The 25,319-nt window shown below is 38.2% G+C and overlaps 1 protein-coding gene across 1 annotated transcript in view; it reads left to right on the top strand.

The window, feature by feature from the left end:
* LOC144246263 (uncharacterized) overlaps positions 1 to 25,319 on the top strand; it is a 263,343-nt gene that overhangs the window by 224,424 nt on the left and 13,600 nt on the right. Inside the window, exons 6-7 of the mRNA XM_085568825.1 lie at positions 359 to 403; positions 1,383 to 1,462. Of these exons, the coding sequence (XP_085424951.1) occupies positions 359 to 403; positions 1,383 to 1,462 (125 nt within the window). The remainder of the gene's footprint in view (positions 1 to 358; positions 404 to 1,382; positions 1,463 to 25,319) is intronic.

Below are 25,319 nucleotides of genomic sequence, written 5' to 3'. Positions count from 1 at the left end.
TGCCACGATCTCAGCTGGCTGGGGATTGTTACAGGAACATCTGCTGGGAGCAGTAGGAACAGAGCAGGTGCCATCCATGAGCTGCCCTTGTCAGGATGGGCACCTCTGTCACACAGCAGCCAGTGACATCATGGTGAGCACCAGCCAAGGCCTTCTGTGTGCTGGAGAGCATCTGCTGCAGTGGAGCAGTGTAAGGAGATGGGCCATGAGCACAGAGTCTCACCATCTCCACCTGGGAGTATTCAGCACTGGGAAAAGTAGGGCCATGCATTTTTGCCAGAAAAGGTTAATTGCTCGGGCTGTCTGAAGGAAGAACAATGTGTAATCTAAATTGTTTCTTTTCCTTTGCTTTCAACAGGTCTCTCATCCTTTGCTTTGCAGAGATGTAGCCCTTTTCAGACTGGTGAGGATTTTTTTCTTTTTAAATAGTTAATGTTTCTGCTAAGCAGTTAGGAAGCATCCAGCTGTTAAAAGCCTTTAATTGGTGATTCTGCACTTCCTCAGCCCCTAAGGGCTGGAGACAAATAAGCTTGTCTTTTAGAAATACCAACAATAACTGCAGATATTATTGAAGTCAAGGTGAAAACAGACGAGCTTGACTCACCTATTTCTGTGAAATTGTAGTGCTATACCCAGAATTTTCCATGCTGCAGGCCAATGATTTTCTGTTCACATTGTTTTGCTTCATTAAGACCCAGACTACTGAGAATTACAACAGTAACCCAAAAAATTGACCTGGAATATTGTGGTTTAACTCTGCTCATCACACTAGAGCTTGAAATGCAGCTGTATCCACCAGTACATTCCTAACTTTCTTTCATGTGATAACTTGAGATTTGTGAGTTTCATTGCACTGAAACACATACTAAGCAGGAGTGGCTGAATTCTGGTTTATCTTCAGTTTATTCAAATATTTGTATCTACTTAAGTTATTTCAGAAATTAATTCCTTCTGTGACAAGCACAACATCAGTTCCTCAGCTGAAATCCGAGTTGTCTTTATAGTGCCACAAATTGCAAATTCTGCAGCAGCTTCTTTTAAACTTTTCATTTGAAGTTTGCACTGCTGTCTGTTGTACAGCATAGAGAAGTACAACAGTTGTCCTGCTGCCTGGTTTAAAATTCAGCTGAATGTACTTTGTATGGTCCTCAGGTTTTCCCTGTGCTGTAGCTGCTTTAATTTGTTACCAATTAATTGCATTGCCAAGGTTGCTTTGGGAAAATGACTGACAGAAAGAAATGGAGTCTGGGGGTAGAAGAGAAAGGATTAAAGCATTTTGTAGTTATGGGAGTAATTAATTAGTGAGGTGGCTTGGAATATGGATGGTTAATTCCCCAGGAAAATTCCTCCCATAATCTCTCTCTATCTTGTGCTTATTATAGCTCATGTTCTGCCCACACCATCAACCATCCCCAGCTCCACACACTGCTTGCCAAAGAGGGACTGAGTGTTGCCTGCCAGGGTGAGTAGTGTGCAGGATGATCTGTAGCACTGCTGTATCTTCCCTGGCTCCAGCAAGGCAAAGGTCTGGAATCTCCTGTTTGCTCTCCCTCCCTGAGGCACCTGAAGCCCAAATTCCCAGGACATCAGTCTGGCCTTGGCAGACACGCTGTCCACAGAGTCAGGTTTGTTTAAGCCAGGTTCTTAACTAGTTCAATATTATTACCTGAGAGGGTATAAATAAGATCATTAGTTCAGCTGAGATTTAAGCACCTATTTACAGCAATTAATGGATTATGAAGGGATAAAACCATAAAACATATTGTTTATGACTTCATTGCAATCTTAGTTGAGAGACATGGATTTCTCCTTTAGGCTAGAGGTGTATCCCAGCAAAACTCAACTCTGCCAGGACAGTGTGTCCTTACTCTGTCCTTTGCCTTAAGCCTAGCTCATTGTTTGGACACTTATTTCATTAGAGGCATCAGGGAATGTGAATGGTGTCTCAAAGGGGGTCTCTCCAAAGAGTGTTTACTGCCTGAAAGATTCAAAGCATAGCTGAAAAACTCCCTTTCTTTGAAATATTTGGGAGCTCTGTATGTAATGATCTTTATTATGTCATGTGGTGCTGCTTAGTGTCAGGAGACTGCTGTGGGAATGCTCTTTCATCTGTGTAAGAATTCATGATAAATGAAGAGGGTTACTGATGTGCTGATTCCTCATCCCTTTGTATCCTCCACTGTGATCACAAATCTACATTTTGTAAATTCTTCTACCTTCTGCAGTAGTTTGCTCTTCATTTTTGCCTGCCATGCCCCTTCTGTCCCTTAGCTAAAACAAGATACAATGTGAGCCTTTTTATCTGATTCACAGTACCCTTTCACAGACCTAGTAAGGAAAGAGCAAGAGTAATGAATCTAAGAGACCATATATGTAATGTAATGTATCTAAGAGAGTGGCTTGTAATGCCACTCTGTGCTTCCCATGGATTCCACACAAACCAGAAATTACATAAATTGTCAGCTGTAGTCTCTACATATTCCTGCCTTTGATACATCCAATCAGCTCTGTCACAGTTCTTACCTAAAAAATAGTGATCCAACCTATACAAAGGCTTTCTTAAAAAACTGTCTAAATTGATTAAGAAGGACAAAAGAAATTGAAAAGTGTTGTTCTTCATAAGTGTTTCTTTTCTCAAAGTCTTCTATATCTTATATATCTAATCCTAATGTTTCTAAATGCTGGTGTTGAAAATCCAAACCACAGTGGAAAATTGAACTGCTTTCTTTTTCTATCATCAGAAATAGAAGTCTTGCAATCAGATCTGGGCTGTCAGGTTTATTAATGATGTGTGAAGCAAAAGTGAATCCAGCTCAGCCTTCTGTGGTTGTGTTGGCTCTGCAATGATAACAGTAGTAAAATCATCATTGCAGTTATCACTAAAAAAAACCCAAATGAAATTCAAAGAACTGCAGAGGGATCCAATATATTGAGTAGGACAATGCTGGTTGCTTAATTTTTGCTGTATTCATACAGAAATAAAATGCAATATATGACACTGATTTCCTTTGGAGAGTGAAGTTATATTTAAAATAACTTTGGAAGAAAGCAAAATATCTCTCTGGAATAACTAAACAACTATTCAGAATCAAAGACTGGAACAAGAATTTAACATGCTAAGAAATGAGAGAAAACATCCAAATAGATAATCCTATTCTTTGGTAAGCAGTAAGTCATATAGAAGTTGTGAAGTTAAATGTAAGAAGACAAAATTATTTTAATAGGTATGAGGACTGTATAGTACTGGTAAATGGCTCAGGGGTTTGAGATTTTTACATTAGAACATGTAAGAAAACAGACCTGCATTCCTTGAAGAGTAACTGCCACAAAGTGTTATACAATGCAGTACCTTTTCCCATTTTTTCTTATGATGATGTGTTTAGGACTGACTTTGGAAGAAAAACCATATGGGATTATTCTTCTCTTATTTTCTTTCCTTGAATTTATCTCTAAAGCAAGTCTGTTTGAATGTCAATGACTGTTTGTCATTGAAGACATAGTGAAACACCATCTGAATTCACAGTTTTACATTACAAAGCACAGTATTTAAAGGATTAGAATATAATTTTCAGGTAATTTTTAAAAAGAGGATCTGGAAGTCCAATAGGAATACACTAGATAGTGCTACTTTTTGTCCAATTCTTTGCCTAAATAAGTGTCACACTGAATAAACAACTTGAATGTCATCCAAGCCCAAAAGTTTTCAAACAGTAATTGTGCAATATAAGCAAATCAGAAATCCTGATACTGATTTAAATAGTACAAAGATGTTGTTCATGATCAGAAATAAATGTTTTTGAAGGAGACTTTTTAGATGTACGTTTTCTTGATATTTTGCTTCAAACAGAAATGCTTCATGCATGACTATATACCCTTGCTAAAGAAAGGGTATTATTTTGGGGTCAAGCTACCATAAAAACCTTATTCTCAAGCTGTCAACTTGCAATTATTTGCTATTGAACAACTTCCTTTAATTCTTATTAAGAAAAGTAAATTTTGTTTTTTACATTACCCCAAAAAAACAGATTGTGAATAGAAAGAGGGTACACAAGATTTATGTACTCTAGGTCCAGATAAGTCTCTCAATTGCTTTTCCCTTGTCCATCAGTGTTGTAACCCCCTCATAGAAAGCCACCAAATTTGTCAGGCATGATTCGCCCTTTGTTCATTCACAACAATCATTAACTAAAGCCCTTCTAATTAAGAGCTTTTTCCAGGCAAAAATGCTACCAGTTATTCTGAACTAGAATCATGGGCATCAGAAAGTGTAAAGGTAAGCACAGCTGAATATTCACCTGTGTGTTGCTTGTTTAGGTTGCAGCAGTGACCAGATGGAGAGTCAGACCAGAATTAAGCAGTGCAGCAAATGCTTGTTTAGGGCTCCCTGTGGTGTTGAATCAAAGACAATAAGAGATAATAGTCTACTGCTGTCAGTTAGCACCAGTAGTTGAAAATCACTCATTAATTTGTACCTGTGATTATGATGTTTTACCAGGCACATTCTAATGTTATGATATACCAAGTAAAGCAGCTTCTTCCACAACTGACATCAAAGCAAAGAATCAGCATAAATTTTATATCATGTGTTCCTGCAAAGGAGAGAAATTCAGTCATATGCATGCTTTTATTTGGATTAAGATTATATTGGAAAAAACTCTGCAGTCACTGCTCAGCTAAGCAGGACTGTGAATCCAGAGGTACCATTGCTGCCACAGACAGTGTTTAGTGCTTGTTGTGAGAGGGTGTGGAGCCAAAGTGAAACCTCAGTCATCTATTTTGGATTGGGTCTAGAATTCCTGTCCCTCCTGGAGCTGGAGCCTGGAGTTATTCTCTCTACTTGTGAAAGAATAAAGCATTTGCCTGCCCTGCTCATGCAGGAATATTTTTCCTGAAGTTCATCCCTCAACCTTAGCAACCATTTAAAAGGAACCTGGTTGTACTTGTGGGTGATTTATCTGGTTTTGTGCTAGCATATTTCTTTAGTTCAAATGACTCTCCCTTTTCCCTTTGCTTTTAGGACACACTACACTTAAAATGAGCAGCCATGTCCTTTGTCACCTTCCAGTCTAAGGTTAAACTCTGAACTTTCAATGATTATTCTGACAGAATAAAACTTTTCTTCTGCTTATCCCACAAACTTCATACAGAGCCTGTCTGGGCAGGTGACCAAACTCATTCCACACTGTGCCATCAGCACTTTCCCTGTGAAGTTTCCTCACCAAACACTGTCTACCATCAGTATTTGCAAGCTGCATCTGCTCTCTTCTGTACTGCCTCAGACTGGGGTAGAGTCAGGCTTTCATCAACCCAAGTTCCAAGTTCCAAGGTTCCTCTCTTCTCTTGGGTCCACTGGTGAGGCCCAGCTTGCAGGAGAAGCTCTTGGTATAAACCCTTCTGCACATAGCCTTGCATGTTGCATTTCACTTCATTTCTATTAAAAATGCCAAGTGCTGTTTTATACAATATGCCAAACCTTAGCAATGTTGGTATCTCCCACTGTGACACTGTCAGCAAATTTCATGAAAGTACAGTTTAGTCTTGCTATTTGAATCACTAATGAATGATTGCATACACTCTGGCAATGCTTTACATTACTTACTAAGAACAGCACTGATTGTTTCCTAGTTTATTCACTACACATTCACTCTAAGAACATACATGGAGGTAAATTGTGTACTTGTGCATGATTGCAAGGCTCAGAGAGAAGAGGGTGGTCATTTATCTACACACTAATAGCTGCTAACTAAGTATCTAATTTTTCAGAACATTAAGAATTGTATAAAGGGGATTTTTTTTAAGTTTCTGCCTTCTACAGAGCCAATTATTAGCTAGTTGCAAAAAGTATTAATTTCTCATTCTTCTCAGATTTTGTCAATTAACCAGTAGAGGGATGATGTGGTCATCTGAACAAATAGTCTTTATTGTACAAAGGCTAGCAATTGAGTCTGAAAAACTAAGAGAGGCATGCAGGAGAGCCAGCAATCTGCTCCTCTCCGTCTGGCTCAGAACTTAACAGTGAGATTAGTTTGTAGCATAAACTCTGGTCCTCCTCTGGGACACCTGAGGAACAGGGAAAGTCAGTGCTATTTGTTCACAGCCAAGCCTTGTCTGTTCTCACTCAGGATGGACGTGGTAGGATTGACTGACCTGTCCGCCCCTCATTACCTCTGCAGCTACAGCAAACAGGTCTCTGAAATGAGTCCATGCTTAGGGGGACTTCAGAGGCTGATGCCACAGAGGCTTTGCTGTATTAACCTTTATGGTCACTGCATGGCTCTGACACTCCTCACAAATCCAGTAGAAATAACTGAGACTCAGGACAAGGATTCCTGGAGAAAGAAAGAAAATCCAGTGACATTTCTGTAAGCAAGAGGATGATGTCCTCTTTGGAAAGGAGACAAATCTTAGGTGCACTCTCTGCTAGGACATGGAGAAGGTAAAGAGGTGCTCCCTTCATGATGTTATTCTTTGCCCTCTGCACAGCCATTAGATGTCTGTGCCTGGGAAAATGAGATCTGGAGGAGAAAGTACATTTTGAGCCAACCTGAGGCAAATCCACTTAAAGTTATTCATTTTGTCCCAAGAACCTGTACACTTATTAATACTGAAGAAAATTTCAGCATGTCGGCATTGCTTTTTTTTTTCTTTTTCCAAATAGCAACAAAAGTTTAAAAAAGTGCAACAGAACATTCAAGAAGCAAAGACTGAGGTTAGTCCAGCTGAAGTTAGTGCAGCTTTTCAGTCAAGTTTGTCTCAGGTCTTGTGCCTCTTTCCTTGCTCCTTCAAGCACTGTGATTTGTTCATGACACACCCCTATCAGGAGCTGGAAACAGAATTATTTCCTTATTGTCTCCTGGTGAAAATACTCTGCAAAAATCATATTATTTTTCAAATAGGGATTTGTTTGAAGGCACAAAGCTATTTCTGACAAAAATATTTTCAGTGTAGCCTTTCATGCAGTCCTAATTTGAGCCTGTTCAAATAGATTCATTTGGATGACAAAGAATCAAACCACAACTTTGGTGCTGTATGTATAAAACACATTCCTTCTTTGGGCAAGCGCAGTGCCCTTTCCACAATGAAATGAGAGCATTTTAATTTGGTGCCAGACAAGCCAGAGCCACTTGTGTTCATCCAGCATAAGAGGATGAAGATTGGTTTTTCTCCCCAAACCACTTACAGCCTGATGAGAGCATGATGAGTGACCAGCACGTGGGAGAGTGTGGCTCCTTGTCCCACAGCTGAAACCACAGCCTCATTACTGCTTCATTCTAGCTGCAATTCAGCAATTTGTGTTTGGTCTGCTTACAAGCATGAAGTGCTGCTTTTCAGCCTCATAAATACTGAAATGGCAAGTTTTACTGATGGTCTGTTCTTGTTCCCAGGTTTTGGTCTGTCCTTTAAGTGATGTTTGGGGTTTGACACTTGCTGCTTTGTGTGGTGTCTTTAGCTGTGGGGAAGCAGCAAATGTGCAGGCTGGAATACTGCCTAAGCCCTGCTATCAACTACACTCAGTGTTGGCTCAACAAATCTTAGGGAAGGAAGGACTGGAGAGACAAGGGACCTGCTTGTGGGAGTAATCCAAAAGCCCTGCAGAATTGCTACACTCCTAAGACTGTCTTAGGTTTGATTATTATTGAACCCTAGGTTTTAAAATATTATTTCTGTGACACAAAAGCTGATTTTTAAAAAATTCTGATTCTTAGTAAATGGAAATTCTGAAAGGATCATGAAGCATTTTGCTGTTACATGTATCTGCTTGATTCTCATTTTACTCATGTTTCTTCTGCTTTGTCTTTGAGGAAAAGCAAAGGCATCCACTTTTGGCATGAATTTACATTCTAAAGACAGTAAATTTGCACAAAAAACAATATAGCCTTATGCTCTTCCCACTTCAGTATACCCAAAGGAAATATCTAGCTGCAAAGATAAGTGATATTTTTCTTTCTCAGGCTTTAAAGTTGCAGAAAAATTGTCAGCCTGGCACACTGACTTACTTTCTTTTAAAACTTAAAGAAGGTAACATTTGTCTTCTACATTTTGCTTTTCTAAAATTGAGGGTTCCAGAGCTGAAGGCTCTGGAAAAGTGTTAGCACATTTTCTGAAAGAGAAAGATTACCTCATTGGTATAAAAATTACAGTCTCTTTTAAGGTAGTCTATGCCACCAATACTTCCTATTCCAATAGGGTAATTCTTTGCCAGTAGAACCTTAGTTTATTTGTCCTGCTCCCTGTTAAATTATCTGCCAATTCACCAGTAGTGATCCACTTACCAAGAGTCTGCTAAGACCTCACCCTTCACACTTTTCCAAGTTCTGTCCTGCAGAGAAATAATTCTCCTCCTGTCCTCTGATGAACATGTCATTCATGTGCGCAAGTGTTGTTATTATCACCTTCCAAATGACCAGAAGAATGTAAATGAAAATGTCTTTGGTGGCAGGAGCTTGTCAACTACTTTTATTACCATGAGAAGAAAAAAAGTCTGGGCCTGGAATCTGCATAATAACTTTGTATTGGCAACACTTTTTTCTTGTATTCAGCCTGAAAGAGTAGTCTGCTGTATAGTCATCAGCTGCACTCGGTGAAAACATCAGGCTTCAGCAGGAAATTACACCAAAGGTATTTTCATTGTTTACAGCCCCCCCCTGATGAGATGAGGCAATATAGATTTTTAAGAATCCATTTATCTTTGTATATCTTGAGGGTGATAAGTAATATCTCATTAAAAAAAATTCTTAACAAAAAAGTAAAAGAGAAAGACCTCCTTTGGAATTAATACTAATTAACTATGAGTAAATAGGAGAGGTTGCCAGGACTTGTAACAGATGTTCCTTACAATGTCACCACAGTTTGTAGCTCTGCTGATGTGTGTCATGCTGGAGAGCTCAGTGAGAATCTGTTCTGAAACTCAACCTGAGGAGAAAGAGGAGAATAGTTTAGATGCACATATTTGCTCAATATTTGATCAATATCTTCTGTTTGCCAACTGTTCTTCACAAAACCAAAAAAAATATTGATGCTTTATAGCTGTGATAACTGCTTGGCAGGTGTGAGCAAAATATTTTACATGCTTTTTTGCTTCTTTGACCCATTCTGCCCCTTTGGGTGGTGAAACTTTGTGAGTTTGTAGAAAGACTTCCTTGTTTGGAGTGGAATTTTTTGTACTTTGGCAGAAACAGAATAGTTTACATTTTTCTTTTCTCTATTGTCTCTCTCTCTCATTATACTCCACAGAAAATAGCAGGGGGGCAGTGCTAACAGCATGCATGGGAGCAGTCTCATTATTTGTGAACTGATTGTGCAGAAAACATCTGTTTTCTGCCCAGCTTCACTTGTTTGTACACATCCACTGCTTCCAATGATGCAGTGCTGAGGAGGAAAAGGAAAACAAAGCACAGCAAATCTGCAATGCTTGTTGCTTGTCCCAGTGCCTCTCAACCCCACATGTGCAGTAGCTTTCAGTTCATCAACAAGAAATGATGAGCCACTGAGCTAAGTGTATTAGCTGAACTCAGGTCAGTACTGTACAGGCATCTAGAGAGTTTTCATTTGTGTCTTCAGGACAAATGTGAAGGCATAAATAGAAGTGGTAGGTGACAAACTCAACTGTATACCAACTGGACCCAACTTCTTTCTCATTTATTCCCTTAAGGAGACTTATTTTTCTTCCCATGGTGACTTTCTGACAAGTAAGGTTGGATAAAGAGCAGCCCTTAAAGTGTTTCTAAATTTTATCTTTAAACAGGGCTACTAAACAGGAGAAACATTCCTTGTATTTTGTATTTAAGTAGATCTTCACATTTATCAGACCTTAAACCTGCTGTCACTTTTATCACCCCCTTTTCATCTGAAGCAGTAGAAGAAGTTTCTGTAGGGAGATTTGAAAAAGAAAATGAAGACAATTACGTTACGTTTCCTACCTGTTTCCAGTCAACTGCTTTTCTCCACTGCTGGATACTACTTCTCCTTATAGAGCAACCTTTTATCTTTCAAACTGGAATGCTGATGGGTCTCATCAATTAAGTTAGCAAGGTCCCCTTTTCCCATCAGGTGATCTTTTTTTGAATTCACCATCCTCACTGCAACATTGAGCTTGAATCTGTGCTATTTGTTTTCTCTGGATACTAGTGAATCCTGCTGCATGGCCTGTACATGCCTGTACATTATTTATTCAGTACAATTTTACTCAGCATGAGCCTATTTTGATGTGTTCTTACAGTGATATCAGAAGGTCCCAAGCAAGACCAGGAATTCATCTGCATATATCCAGTTGTATAGCAAGAGGAAACACTGACAAGAGAACTATCAGGGCAAGAGTGGGTTCTTACCTCCCTGGTTTAATCCTTTCACAAGCTTTACACTATTCATGCCCTCCATGACTCTTTTATGCAGTAGTTCATGGCCTCTTCCATGCTGAGATTACATTCTCTGTCTCTAAGTCCCTGTTATCTGTTCATTATGAATACACTTGCTAGAGCAGACTTTACTAAAATGTCTTATCTCAATGGACATGAGTGCCTGTACATATTCTGGTATTGCTAATGGACCCAGCTACTTTCCCATTTATTCCCTTAAACAGGCTTTTTTTTTTTGTTCCTATGGTGACTTCCTGACAAGTAAGGTTGGACAAAGAGGAGCCCTTAAAGTGTTTCTAAATTTTATCTTTATTCAGCCCCACACTGATATAATTCTGTCCCTTAAAGAGATGTTTTGCAGATGTTTTCCCACAGGGAAATTCTGCCATAAGCTTTCAATCCTCACTGTAGACTCTGGACTCCATAAAACATGCACAACTGGGAAGGGGGTCAGGACATACGAAGTTGGTTAATACTACTCCTTGTTGACCTAATTTTATCTCCTCTAACATGGTGTTTTCCAACTGAAATGAGTTTATGTTGTATAAACTATCCCATGATCAAAAACCCAAAAATATCTTCTTAAAATACCAGGCTTGAAACCAGATTTTCGTCTGCATGATTTTCTGGTTGCTTGCCTCATCATTCCCTACAACTGGCAGGACAGAAGGGAACACAACTTTTGTTTCAAATCCTTGACCAGTTGTCCCAAGGTTCTTAGGATGGCTTAATATTACAGGCTCTTTAAGACACAAGCACTCCAAAAGCTCACACTGGCTTTGTTCAAAGAGGATAGGATTGTGTGGACTCTAGAAAATGACTGTACTTGAATACAGAGGAAGAAAAACCTTTCTTGTTGAAATCCTCTTCAATTAAAAAAAAAAAAAAAATTCTGTGTTATCCCTCAGGAAAGGTTCTCTCATAATCATCACCTTTTGTAGGGGGTCATGTTAAAGAGCATGGATTATTCTATAAAACAAATACTAAACTGGATGTGGAGGAATTCCTCTTTCTCCTCCATCCCCAAAAATAAAGTCTGATCATCTACTCCTTCAGTTCTATCTTCAATGTTGTCTTCTTCATATATCACCTAGAAATATGCCTGTGTTCAATGCCAATTCAATAACCTTGTAAAAAAAAATCTCTTTTTTAATGTATTGGTTATTCTTGCCATGGCCAAAGGCAGCAGTCCAATATCCATAAAAAAAATCTTAGAAGAGAAAGAAAGTGTACAAAAGAGCAGGGCCACTGCTGGACATGCTCTTTGCACACTATGTTTTGCTAATGTTGAGTGAAAATTAAAAGGCAGAGAGGACACTTATTTCGCCACCTGAACCCACAGACCCTGTAAACAGTATGGCTGCATTATTCTACTGGAAGAATACCAGTAAACATCCTGACAAAAGTAATTTTTCAATTCAAGATGCTTACTGCAATTTTTCCATTTCTGTTGGCATTTGGTAGGCCCTTGAGCTCTTTATACTTGGTTATAGCTCATAGCCCCTGAAAGTAATTGTACTTGGATTTTTGCAATCATGACAACTAGATCTTGCACATTGTTTTCTTGCATAGATCTCAAAGCACTTGATGCAGGAAGTTAAGTCCACAGATGTAAAATCCAGGAACCTGAGAAGACAGTGGGAGTTGTTGAAATTCATCCAGAGTTTGAATAGGAAAAAAAAATCAAACAAAAATTACATAGAAGAATATTAGTTCTTCATATTCCTGGCATTGCAACATAACTATCTTGAATGAAAAATGAAGTTTCCAGTTTAGGGGACAAGCAGAAAGATCCTAAACACAGAGGAATTAAAAGCATCCAGCAGAGTGTTTTTCAAACTATAAAAAATGTCTCTCCTTTCTTTTAATTATTTCCACAAGAAAAGATGTCCTAGTACAGAACTAAATCTCTCTATCCTCACAACTTTTTATAGTAATGCTGTGGACACAGACTTTTTATTTTCTCTCTCTTTTAGCATGACTCTGTGTTCCGGAACCTGCTCTATTTTGGTCAATGGGTAGATGAAGTACTCAGGGAAACACAACAAAAGATGATAAATTCCATGGAGAAGGTGAAGTGGCTTTGTCCACTAGAAGAAACACATGAAGATTTTAATTAAGCCTCAAAACCCTAAAATCTGATCACTAGAAATATGGTCTCCAAAGTCCACTGTGCAACACAAGTCATATGTATTTTCAGCACATTTTAAGTAGTTTGGTTTAAGAATAAGTTATTTCTGACTATTAATAAAAAGCAGGTAACACCGGCTTTCCATTTTTAAAGGATGTATACAGTGATGATACAGACCCAAGCATTTTAAAAATCCCAAATAATTTTTGACTTGGATGGAACTTCCATCTAGGTAAATATCTTTCCACTGTCATTTATACCAGCCTTAGGACAACTAGCATTCTCTAGATGAGTAGCCAGATTACATAAAGCAGGTTTAGAACCAAAGATTCCTCACAGTGTTACAAGGAATATAAATGATGAACAGCTGCACTAAGAGTTTCCCATCTTTGTTGTCCAGGTCAGTCTGTGACCTTCATGGTATGTATACTTCACCAAGAAATAAGTAGTTTAGCATTCAAGTCAAAATCATTTTATTACCTGATACATTAAGAATTCTTACTAAAAAAGGTGAAAAAACTTCATTAGCTGACAAATGGATGTGTCTTTTAATTAAGGTCAGAAGACACAGGTTTATATAACTTTCAGCAAGTTAGGATTTCACAGGAAAAATAATAAAACCAAACAGCACACTTTAGATCCCCTACTGTCCATCATCCAAACACAGTAGTCCACTTTGAAAGAAGGAAGCTGGGGACTGTATCTTGATATTTGTTGTTCTTCTCTCATACACTTTTTAGTCATATCCCCCGTGTTTTATTGTTGATTTCTGTTATATTGAAATCAAAGGTTGATTTCAATAGATGAAATCAAATCAAATAGAATGACTGTCAGCATGTTCACATGCTTTTGCAGCACACTTCGATCATTTTGGGCAACAGGAAGGGTATGACAGGCTCCAATTACAGGCACAGATAAAGCTATGGGAGGGACAGGTTCTGCACCCAAGTCATCAGAAATCATCTGTGACTGGGGCATCCTCATCCCATTTGCTCCTTTTAAAAGTTGTATCTTGAATCTGTCCTCAACTTTGTTCCTTCTTGTCTAAAAGGGAGTATAGCCTCACTCTATTTGCTTAGGTGATACATTCAATGGGGTCACAGATCATCTTTTGCTATGCAATGGAGTTAAATGCTTTAATAAAAATCTGTTATTGTAACATATTGCAAATCTCTCTGACAACAGCAGAAATATTCTCTGGGGTCTTGAACACAATGTTTTCCATAAGTCTTTACCCTCAATGCTTAAAAAAATCCAGTGCAAACTTTTCCTAAATGATTTCTATTTTAAAATTTCATTCCCTTTTTTTCTTTTCTGAGGAATAGAGATTTTGAAGAAATAGTTGCTTTGAGAATGAATAATACAATTTTATCTAAGCAACTTTCAGTGTGCTCTTAATTTGCAGATGAGAAGTCCTGATTTGGCTCTAACAGAACATTTACATACTCCACAGAGACATCAGGTACAGAGATGTCATGTGGCCTCTTCATTTAATGGAATGACAGCAAGAGGGAGAGAAAGCACTTGAGGGATTAATACAATCATTACTTTCAAGATGCTTCTGTTTGAGGGAACTTGAAGAAGATTCCATCATTCTGCACAGATGAATTCATTGCAAACAACATAAAGCAAAGACTGTAAGGACTCACTAACCATGTGAGAATGGTCCAGGTCCAGAAAGGCACAAAGGCCATTCACTTGAGCTTATTTTTGTTAAAACATTTACACTTAGCTGTCAGTACCAACATTCATATCCTTGCCACCTGGACTGAAAAAAAACCCCTCTTTTTCTTCTCTATGGGTCTTACTTTAGCTATAGCTCATAAATCAAGTCACTATATTCAGTCAGTTGTTTCACTGCAACATAGCTGAAAGCACATCCCTCTTCAGATCCCACTAAAATAATCTCTCATACATCTTTCATCACAGTTACTTCTACCTAATCCTCCTAATTCCCACAGTAGACAAGACTTACAGCAAATCCCACAAAGCACTTTCTCTTTGTATCAGTTTATACCTAACTCAGCTCCAAAACCAATTTAGAATCTTGACAGCAAAAAGCCCAGAACGAAACACTTGATCTTCACACCTGGCAAGGTCCAGGTGCCATGTTTAAAAGGGAAAGGAACACCTTTCAGGAACTTTTTGGAGGTGGTGCCCTATTATTAATATTAATAATAGGCTTTTACACTGAAGCACTAGGGAGTTTATGGAAATCATCACCAGTAGTCTGGGAAAGATGGAATTGTCCTGCTTTTCAGTGGAATGGTGCTTTAAGAGAATAAAGTATATGGAGTAGCCTCTCTTTCTAAGTACTTTCCACTCTATCACCAAAGTGGTGACTGCTAATCTTTTGGAAATCCTTCCTAGGCTATATCACAGTATCTCCACACTACTGCTTCCTTCTGAATTTAGCATCAAATTCATTTGGTTCATAGCCACTTGTAGTCCTCTGAGCATAACTTATGTTTGAATCTCCACTCTCCTTTCTCATCAACCTGGTAGTTCTTGCCATATTCTTTTCTATCTCATTACCCCTTCCCTTTCTCATTATTTTCTCTGTATTTCCATCCATATCTTTAATGATCTCTCAGTTCACCCCATTAGAAAATTTTATATCTATCCTTATAACATCTTAGAGGCATTCAAATGTTAGTTCACACTACTTGGTTAGGCAAGGAAAATGTCCTGTAGTGCATCATATGTTGGAAAATTAACATCTCAGTATTCATACACCACTGCTGAACAGAAATTACTTGAAGAGCTTCACTGTGTCTGAATTTGCATTTTTTTCTTATGCTGGATTATTAAGGAAGGGAGACAGACAACCAAACACAAATAACAAATAATGTAATATTATGTAAGAATTTGGATGTCAACACAAACTCATATGTGCTGGGTTAGATTCTTATTGTTGTCTTCACATGCTTAAGATATTCACTGTAGCGATTCTTCTGTGTTAAAGAAGAAGTTCATAAGGGAAGCACAAATAGGAAACTGAGGACAGGACTTGAGACTTTAAACTCTGATTTTCAATTTTCCAGGATTTTATTTAGCAAATATAGAGAAAATACCCAAATCCAAGACTCTGCTTACTTTTAAATGCTCAATATTGAATATGAGAGTGAAGCTGTAAATATTTTTACAAATAATAATACTGTAGTATGTATTCTCTAGATTACTGGAGAAACACTTTCTCTTAACATTTGTAATGGACTTTCACCGATGAAAACTGACTATATAATATGTGCAAGCTATCAGACCTGATGAGCTACAGGGGCCATAGGTACCTGGACATCAGTGTTGTTACAGCAATTGAAAAATGGGAAGATTCTTGGATTCGCATATTTGGAAGTCAGAAACAATTATTTCTCTGTAATATGACCTGTGTAAGTTGTGGTTATGCAGAGTGATTCACATTTACCTGTGCTTATCAGAAGTTAACACATCAAAAGGGGTTTTTTGGTTCTACAGAAGCTTTCTGGAATAATGCACAGATAGTGCCTGATATTATTTAGGTACCCAATGTAATTTTAGCCAAAAACTGAAGCTAATATTCCCTCAAATAAAACACTCCCCATTTTGAAGCTTCCTTGTTATCTAAGAGGCACAGAAACTTTCCTCAGAGGAGTATTAAAGATGGAAATACCACTTACCCATCTATATTTCCTCTTTCTCTTTTTTTTTCCCAGCATGGTCTGTGCACTAAATGTTCACATTTTCTGTGCATGCGTGACCAGGGTACTCACTACAGTGGTTCTCTGAGAATGAATATTGAGTCTGTCAGTGTGGGGAACAAGACAGACTGACTAAAAGCACCAACACACAGGCAATTCTGACTTCAGAAATATACTTTATCTCCTTCTGTTTCCAGCTCCCTGGGTTTTTCATGAGAGAATTTCTTCTGCATAGTGCACACTGTGTTCTTCTTTCCTGTCTCCTCCCTGTGGAGTCAAGTCACCATTATCGTTTCAGTCTCCCTGAAGTTTTTTATGACTTCTGCTATCACTAAATGAAATATTTGCTCTCTGCTCTCTTGTCACGTCTTGCAAGGAAGCACTAAGGCTGGAATTTAGCAGCCCTGTAAAGGAAGTGTAATTCGCACACAAGGGTCTACAAATTGACAAATTCCCTCTGCCTTTATAGTGTGTAACCATCAGTAGTTGTTGTCTTTCCCCACTTTATTTTATTTCTTACCTGCGTGCATGTATGATTACCTCCATGGGCTGCCTGGGGCAGACAACTTTGCAAGATGAGTGCCATCAAACATTTCCATCCCTTTTGCCTAGCAAATACTAAGAGACATGCACTGATTACATTTTTTCTGGTTTTGAGAACAATCAAGGATCTGCCATGCTGATTGATCCCCTGTGTTCTAGATGTTACAGTCTCCTGCCTACATTGCAGACACATCATGCAAGCAACGAAAGGCCACGAACTATAAGGGCTACTTAAAAGAGTAGGAAAGAAATAAAGAGGAAGTCGATGATTTTAATGAAATCTGTGTAGATTTCAACTATTTTTAAGACTGAAGAATCCTGCCTTTGAAAGGATCCACTCCACAAAGGGAGGAGTTTTAGTTAAGATCCTAAAAATAAAACAATGTAAAGAAAAGATCCGCATGTAATTACCAGAATAAAATGAAATTATCATGTCCTTCCAGGTGTGCTGTAAAACAATTTAGTGTCTGATGGCTTGAGCTATAGTTATCTTCCTTTTCCCTGTGTAAAGACTGCAATTTTGTGTTAGAGACATTAACAACTCTCCTAAAGCCTTCATTTCTATCAATAGTAGACAGGGAGTGGTTATGAAATGCTTCACATAATTTTTTTTTTATTCTAAGACACTCATGAGGCCTGTAGAAATTCTGAATGATTAAAATAAAGCATCTATCTCCATTAAGGGATTAACAACAACCTGCTCTCTGTTTTATAAACATTTTATTTTCTACAAGAGAGACAAATATCCATACATTGAAGCTACAAGAGTACAGGGCTGTGGAAAGAAATTGATGTAATCGAAATAGATTCTTCATTTATTGCAATTGATTAGTATATGGTTATCATTTTGCCAACCCATCTCAGAAGTCTCCCCACAGAGATGTGGACAGTTAAAACACAGCTTCTCCATCTGCTTCTCTTTGTTGTCAGGGATAAGCTCTTGGTTCTCTTCCCTCACTTCTCACTCATCTGCCTTTCTCCTTTTTCCCCAGCTCATTTCCCATCCCATGCTCATTTCTCTCACCTCATGCCCTTTCTCTCTCATTTTATATTTTGCATAATGTATGCATTTCACCTTGTTTTCCTGGGATTAATTTTTGCTGATGGTTTCCAAAAATCTCTGTAGTATCCTAGAGCATCATCACCATCAAATTGAATGCATTTGTGATTAAAAACTAAGGATCTCTGAAGCCTATAAAAGGAGACAGTGAATGTGGCCAGGGTTTTCTTTTTCCTAGGCTGTTATCCCATGTTTGTATTTTACCTAGTCAAGCAGGTGACTACACTGGAAATGTCTAGTTTGATTGCTGTATGAGAACAAAATGAAAAAAAAAAAAAAGTTTTCTGACAGGATAAAACCTTTTAAACAAAATTAAAAGTTTGAAAAAAAGGGAAAACACAAACCCAAGAAGTAATTACATGAAAAGGGATGTCCTGCTGCAGTTATGTCCTACTTGCTTAGGTCAGGGGTTATTTAAGTAGCTTTGTGTTTCTCTAACAAACTAGAAAGGATTTGGATCATGGCTGGTATTTCCAACAGCAGGTTCTGACATAGTTTTGGACACAAATCACAACTTCCAAGTATGCTTCATGTCACAGTCAAAGGAAGGAAAAACTAAAATAAACTACAGATTAGTGAATTCATTTTTCAAATTTCATATCCTCAGTGTCTTTTTCACAAAATGACCAGTGATCAACTGATTCATGGCAAGTTTTTTAAAAATACATTATTATGCAGCTCTCAAATATAGAATATTTGTGAACTGAAAAGTGGTAACTAAATTCAACCAATATAAACTATATATATTTAAATTTATTAATGCCATTCTAGACTCTTTAGGGACTGTCTGAAACACCTTTTTCTTTTATTCCCTGTATTTCTTGATATTTACTTTGCAATGGGAGTGAAAAAAAAAATCTTTTTACATGCAGGACCAACCTTTTGGGTTTTTTAATATTTTCCATTTTTTTCCCTGTAGTCTAAATCAAGTTACTCTCTAGCCCATCATTTCAGCACCCTGTCTTTAAGGGGTGGTAAAGGAGAGTTCTTGTAGTCATCTTGTTTCCTGTCTTGTCCCTTTTATTTTAAAGTAATTGAAGGCCATAATTCTCCTTTTCTTTCCAAAATATTGCTTAGTCCAGTGATACCTGATACTAGCTGAGGTCACAAAAAGGTGTTGCAAGACAAATAACCCGCAATCTCACAACTTTTGCTAATAATTCCATATAATTTATAATGTGTCTATCTTGGGTACTTTTTTCCCTGGTGGAATTCAGAGTTGTTCAATATTCAGAAAGCAATTTCTCTGGGGAAAGCTGTGGAGGGCTCTGTAGGGAAAGGCAGTGTTAACTTTTTTTTTGTTAGCTCAGTTTTCTGCCTTTAGGACTCAGCATATGCAAAAGCACCTATTGAATCCTCTATAGTGGATATCTACTAATCAATAGGCAATTTTGCCCTTGCTGAGTCCAAATGGAAAATGATGCAGCAGAAACATTTGCTAGGTGAAAACTTGAAGTCCTTAGTTGTTCTCACCTTTATTTAATCACATTTCTAAATAAGCCAGAGGAACTGCAGGATTTGTTGCAAATGTTTAAAATGTTGGCAACCACATTTCACCAACAATCTGCATATTTGGCCTTTGGTAAGAGACTTCAACAGACATAAAGAAAAAAAAATATTTTCCTTGGTGCAGCCTTAATATTTCTGAAGCAGATAATTCTCATTATATTGAAAAAAAAACCAAAAAAGGCAAAACGAACATTCAGAGGGATGAGGCAGGTCAAAGTAATTCTCCTCTGATCAGCCAAGGATTTAGAAGAAAAGGGTAAAGCTGCTGCCCATCTTTCCACGCTCTTCATAAAATCTCAGACTAAAAAGTTGCAAACCCTTACTTTTCATGAGCTTCCTTTAGTTCCTCTGGGACTTAGAAAGGCTTTTTCCAAAACAGGAAGATTTTGAAAAGCTTTTAGTTGGAGTTTGAGTTGACAATATGAAATTTGCTTTGTGTTCCTTTGCAAAGAAGCCCCATGAGGAAAACAATTCTTCAGAGCTTAGAAGTTCCATATCACACTGTTTCTTTCTGTGTTTCAGAAAACTTCTGTTCTAATTCTTCAGTTAGGGAAGTCCTGTGCTTCCTTTAGAGAGGAATAAAGAGGATTTAAAATATTTCTTCCTTTTTTTCTATGTCCCACCACCATCTGCCATCTTGTCCCTCCAAATGTGAGACATACAGGATTACTGAAGCTTTACTGTACCAGGCAAAGGCAAAATATGAGAGGATAAGAGGAAGGAAGGTTTGAGACATGAAGATGATGAACCTGAGTTTCTGCAAAGTCTGAGACATCTCTGACTCAGTGGCAGACAATGACCTGAAGCCATTAAAATGAGTGGGATAAATATATTATCAAAGCACCTTGATTCCCAACAGATGTGAACAATCCCTGCACAATTCCCGAGATCCAAGCAGGGAACATGTGAATTCCCTCATTTCTGTTTGCTACTTACTAAATGAGTACGTTTTGAATAGAGAAGGAGTGGGCATTTTGAGCTGGTCCATTCCAGTCCTGAGGGGAATGAAAAAACAGCAGCTCCCCAGTGCATATCTCCCCTGGATACAGATGCTCTTCCATATCTCCAGTGAATCTTTCCACAGCAATATATCTTTTGAGCACCTTCCCAGTCCCTGCCTCAGGTGCCTATCCATGGTTCATGTCAAGAATATGTGACCTTATGAAAAACCTGCTTTTCAAACATGGGGACAATAATAATTAAAACCTCTGAATTTTGCATTTGTACATTCAAATCTGGCACCAAAGGCATTAGCAGATGTACAAGTAAATAAAAAGAACAGTTGTGCATTTTAGCACAACACCTGTCTCTGGCAAAGGTATCTTTGCCTTGCTAAAGAGATATTACAGATAAGCAAGAGAGTGTGCTTGTGATTTGGAACTGGCTCATCTCTTTCCATCTGTCTCTAATACAAAAATAAAAGTCTCCTCTGTAATTCTTGAATGTGGAAGTTGCTGTTGTTTATGGGTTAAAAGTCATGATGATTCTGAAAGTACACTCAGAAACCCAGTACTCTGGGCTGAATTTAAAATGTTTTTCTCAGTTTAGGATTCATCAGGGCTGTCAACATTAAAAGTCTCTATCCCATAAGCAGTTAACTTTCCTATATGATGCCTTTTTATACTCTGCAGAGTCCAAAGAGGTAGCAGTGCAATCAGCTCTCCTGGGCAAGATAATGAAGGCTTAAAAAAATCTAAATGATCCCCCCCAAGCACATGTTGCTCATCACTGACTATCTCTGGGGTATTTAGAAGTGAACATTCTCTTCCTCTCTCAAGTTTTCCTCCATTCTAAGGTTAAGCCATGTTTTCAGTCACAACATCAGGTCAGGCTGTGGCATGGATTTGGTCTGGATCAGAACACACAGTCAGGTTTGTGCCCAGTGACCCAAATACTGGCAAAAGCAGAACCTGACCTTGTGCTCCTATGTCAGCTGTGAGAAGAAAAACAAGACTTAACTGGGCACAGTATGTTCATATAGCGTAGACCTGTTCTTAATAAACAGGAGTCTTTATAGGATATATATATATATATATATATGTGTGTGTGTGTATATATATATATATGTGCATATATATATATATACATGTTTGGCCTTGTTTTGTTTGGGGTTTTTTGGCTGTTATTTTAAGTACAAATCCATTCCATTATCTGGTTTTCATATAAACACACAAATGTCTTGGTACAGCTGTGACATGAAGGCAGGGACAGCTGGGAATGCCCAGTGCTGAGATACTTTCTCATGTCTCTGGAGTATGGGTTTACGACCTGAGTTTCTGTCACCTTTAAAAGTGACAAAGAAGGAGGCTTCTCTGGCTAGTTTCCCTCCCCAGTTTAATTTTTTTTCTTCTTCTTCCACAGCTATTTGTCTGCCTGTATTTCAACACACTGACAAAGTCTTTAGTTTCTGTTGTTGAGCAGGGTAATTAGCACAGGTGTGTTAACTGTGCAGGTGGAACCTTACAGATCACAGTGATTACATTATATGATAGATACATTACTTATGCTTTTATATTCCCATACAAATGGGCATTTTTATACCACCTTCTGCTCAGGGTAACAATACACAATGCAGTCAAGGAGGAAATGAATGCATAGCAATTTATAACTGTGCCTGCAATTTCCATAAGGATTGGTAAGTAAGGGAGAAATCTGATATTGGTACAGGCAGCATTAGTAACTAAAGCTAAAGCATGTCCTAAATAAGTGTCTCATTACGTTTCTCCACGTTCATAGGCAGGAATATGACTATAGCTGACTGAATATACATGGTAAAGTGAGGAAAAATAGAAAATAATTTCCAGGCTTAGTCTAAAAATCTTGTATTTTTTCTGTCACACCAGAAAAGTTATGTGTCAGAGGTAGTTTCCTGATGATTTGGCTGTTACTGAATTCATTATGCCTTAGCTTAGAGCTGAGCTGAGCTGTTTCTCTGAGATGTTAAAAAAAAAAAAAAAAAGAAAAAAACCACAAAGAAATATGATAAAGGAAGTGATTTAGAGAAGAGTAAAATGATCTTTAAAAGAATCCAAGTATTTTACATCATCTGTGAGTTAGGATGACACATTATATAAATTGCCTTTTTTACTCTCTTGCTCATTACTGTCTGCCATTCCCCCCATGGTATGCCCGTGCATTCCTGCAATTCCCAGAGAAGGAAAACCTGCTTTCAGCTGCACACTGCCATTTCTAAAGGTGTTGAGGAAAAGATACTGCTGGAAGGTGATGTACTGGAAGTTTGCTGACCACTGTCCAGACCTGTCTGGAACTCAATTAATCCATGAGCCATTAAGTAAATGGCTGTTTCCCTGTTTCTCTGAAGTATCAATGCATTACTGCAGTCTGGTTAGGATCCAAGCCATTAAAATAACAAAGTTAGGAGAACCCACAGACTCATAATTTTCAGGGAATTCAGCCTCATGCCTTGCTCTTCTCATTAGAAAGATGACAAATCGTATTTGCCTCTGTTTTAAAAAATTCCTTTTTCCCCTCCTGTTTATATTCCCCCATCCCTTCTTCTGGAAACCTTCCCAGAGCAGCATCCCCTCTCCTTACCTGCCTTTCTCTGGGAAGCACCTTGCTGCCAGCCGGCTTCCCAGGGGACTTGAGGCAGCCAGATTTATTGCAACAAGGCAACATGAACCCTTCTCTTGTCTGGGCTGGGAGTGAACAGGAACAACAAACCCTTTCTCATCAGCTCTCTATGTCACCAACGCTTTTGAAACTTTCTGGTGCTTAATGTATCATGTAGTCAGTGCAAGCATCTTGCTTGTCAAAAAACCAGAAAATTATATTTTGCAGTTAAGACACCAATTAATAGAACAGTGTCTATGGTAGGCACTTAGGTGTCCTGTGTATCTGTGTCCCCAACCCACAAGCTTTATTTCACCTACTCTCAAACAATGCCTCACAGTGCACTGAAAAGAGACTCCAAAATTGGTTATTATTTATTTACTGTAAAATCTTTTTTTGTTGTTGTTGTTTTTTGTTATTGGAATGGAAAAGCTGAATATGCGAGGAAAATCTGAGTATACAGATAATTTTACTAACTTGCCTTAATGGAGAATGCAAGTTTTACCCTTACCCTCTTCTAGCCTGTGTGTTGCACACTTTCTGCTTTAAAATGCTTTTTCTCTGGGGTGATGAATAGAGACTTTGCCTGGTCAGGCTTTGCCTACAGCTTGCCTCATTCAGCTCAGATTGCAAACATCTTCTGCAGGTTTTATCTTGGATAGGAAAAGGTGCATAAATAGGAATGAATATCTATTTGTTGGCTTACTAATGCAGTATGACCCAAGGGAAGGTAACTTATATTCACTTGCTAAATTAAGTAAGGTATATGGCTTCCCTTTGTCTCCTTTATTCCTTCTATATAATTAGAGATGCTTGCCTTCTTTGTCTGAAACAAACAAGTATCTTCTTTACGTGGTCTTGGATACTTTGATGTTTTCCTGGATCTTTTTTTCCATGCTGTTTATAAAAATAAATGTATAGTCATGCCCAAAACAGCATTGAGGAATTATAATTCCAATGCTTCTGAACTTTTAGTCAAGTTGCTTTTTGCTTCCATTGATTAAACTGAAACTTGTGCAAACTCTGTCAGGATTCCTGCCAGCCCCTCCAGGCAAGTGCTGCTCCACACTACATGCAAAATAATGCCTTTGGATGGGCTGTCCTAAACCTTTTTACATCAAGTCTAACTCAAGAAACCTCATCTCTTGATCATTACAGGTTTCTTCACTGTGGGTGAGTTCAGTGAGCAGTGCATAGTGCTTAATTTCAAGTCAGGCTCAAACAATGACAGCTGCCTTTCAGACACCCCAAGGCTATCACAATATCTTCTAGCCTTCCTCCAAGCCTTGAGTTTTGGTTTATGAGCTGTCAGATAACTGCGTGAGCAGTTAAGAAACCACAGATTTGAATTATGCATTGTTAGCAGGTAGGTATCAGGTAGTCTACTTGTAGCTGTGCAAAAACTGAGAAGAATTAACACTTTTAAAAGCAAAAGTTTTGCTTTAAAATAAAAAGTGCCTTATCAATAAGCAGGGACTCATCAGTAATGATGAAAAGAGAGATGTTGTACAGTATCATTGGCCTCCAGTCCTGTTTCCCTTCAATGTTTCTCCCTGGGTATTCTCAGTAAAGTTTGTGCTTTGGCTCTGCTCCAATATCTGGCTTCCTCTCACTGACTACTTGAAATCAATTCAGATACCTGAAACACTGGCTATGGCAAGTGCAAATAACGAATATTTATTAGACGCCTGAAAATGACTTAGCAAACACAGCAGGGATGCTACTTACTACTTGATATTTTTTTTATTTTGAGTGTAGAGAGCCAAAGTCTATGATGGTATCTTAAAGAGGAAATGCCTGGGTGTGTCAGAACTGAAAGGCTGATGGCAGAATATAGGGGGTTGGCAGCACATTCACTGTGAGGCTGCTTGCTGTTACCATAGAATGTAAACATTTTATGAGACTACATGGGACTACAGCTATATTATGTCTAGGGATGGTGAAACCAGGACTTCCCTTCAAAAACAGCACAATTCAAACTCTGTGCTCACACCAGAGCAACCACTAAATAATCTCTGAAGGCAGTGGAAATGTTCCACCCTGAATGAAGAGTAAGTAGAAGAGGATTTGGTTCAAGCAGGGCCGTTTGTAGCTTAGTGGTGTTTGGTGAATTTGGTGCTAACCTTTGAGACTGCTATGATGGCTGGTTGTTTACTGCCAAATATCCTTAGAAGTCTCCATGCAGAATTTCCCAAATTATGCTAATGTAAGAAAATTCCCATTCCTGCTTCAGAACTTCTGACAACCATCAACTACAAACTCTTGAATATCTTTTTTTTTTTAATTTGATTTCTGTAAATTCATGCAGCTCATTGTTACATCTCCTTAGGGCCTTTAAAGCATGTCATAACCATTTTGAGGTTTTAATTTCGGTTTTTGTTTATAGTTGAAATATGGATTAGAACTTTAAGCTGTTATTTCATGTTACTTAAATTTAGTGTTAATTTTAGAATTATTCTATTGCAAAGGAG

This window comes from Lonchura striata, chromosome 1A, assembly GCF_050655825.1.
Source record: "Lonchura striata isolate lonStrDom1 chromosome 1A, ASM5065582v1, whole genome shotgun sequence".
Classification (NCBI taxonomy): domain Eukaryota; kingdom Metazoa; phylum Chordata; class Aves; order Passeriformes; family Estrildidae; genus Lonchura; species Lonchura striata.
This window is presented reverse-complemented; position numbering and strand designations above follow the sequence as displayed.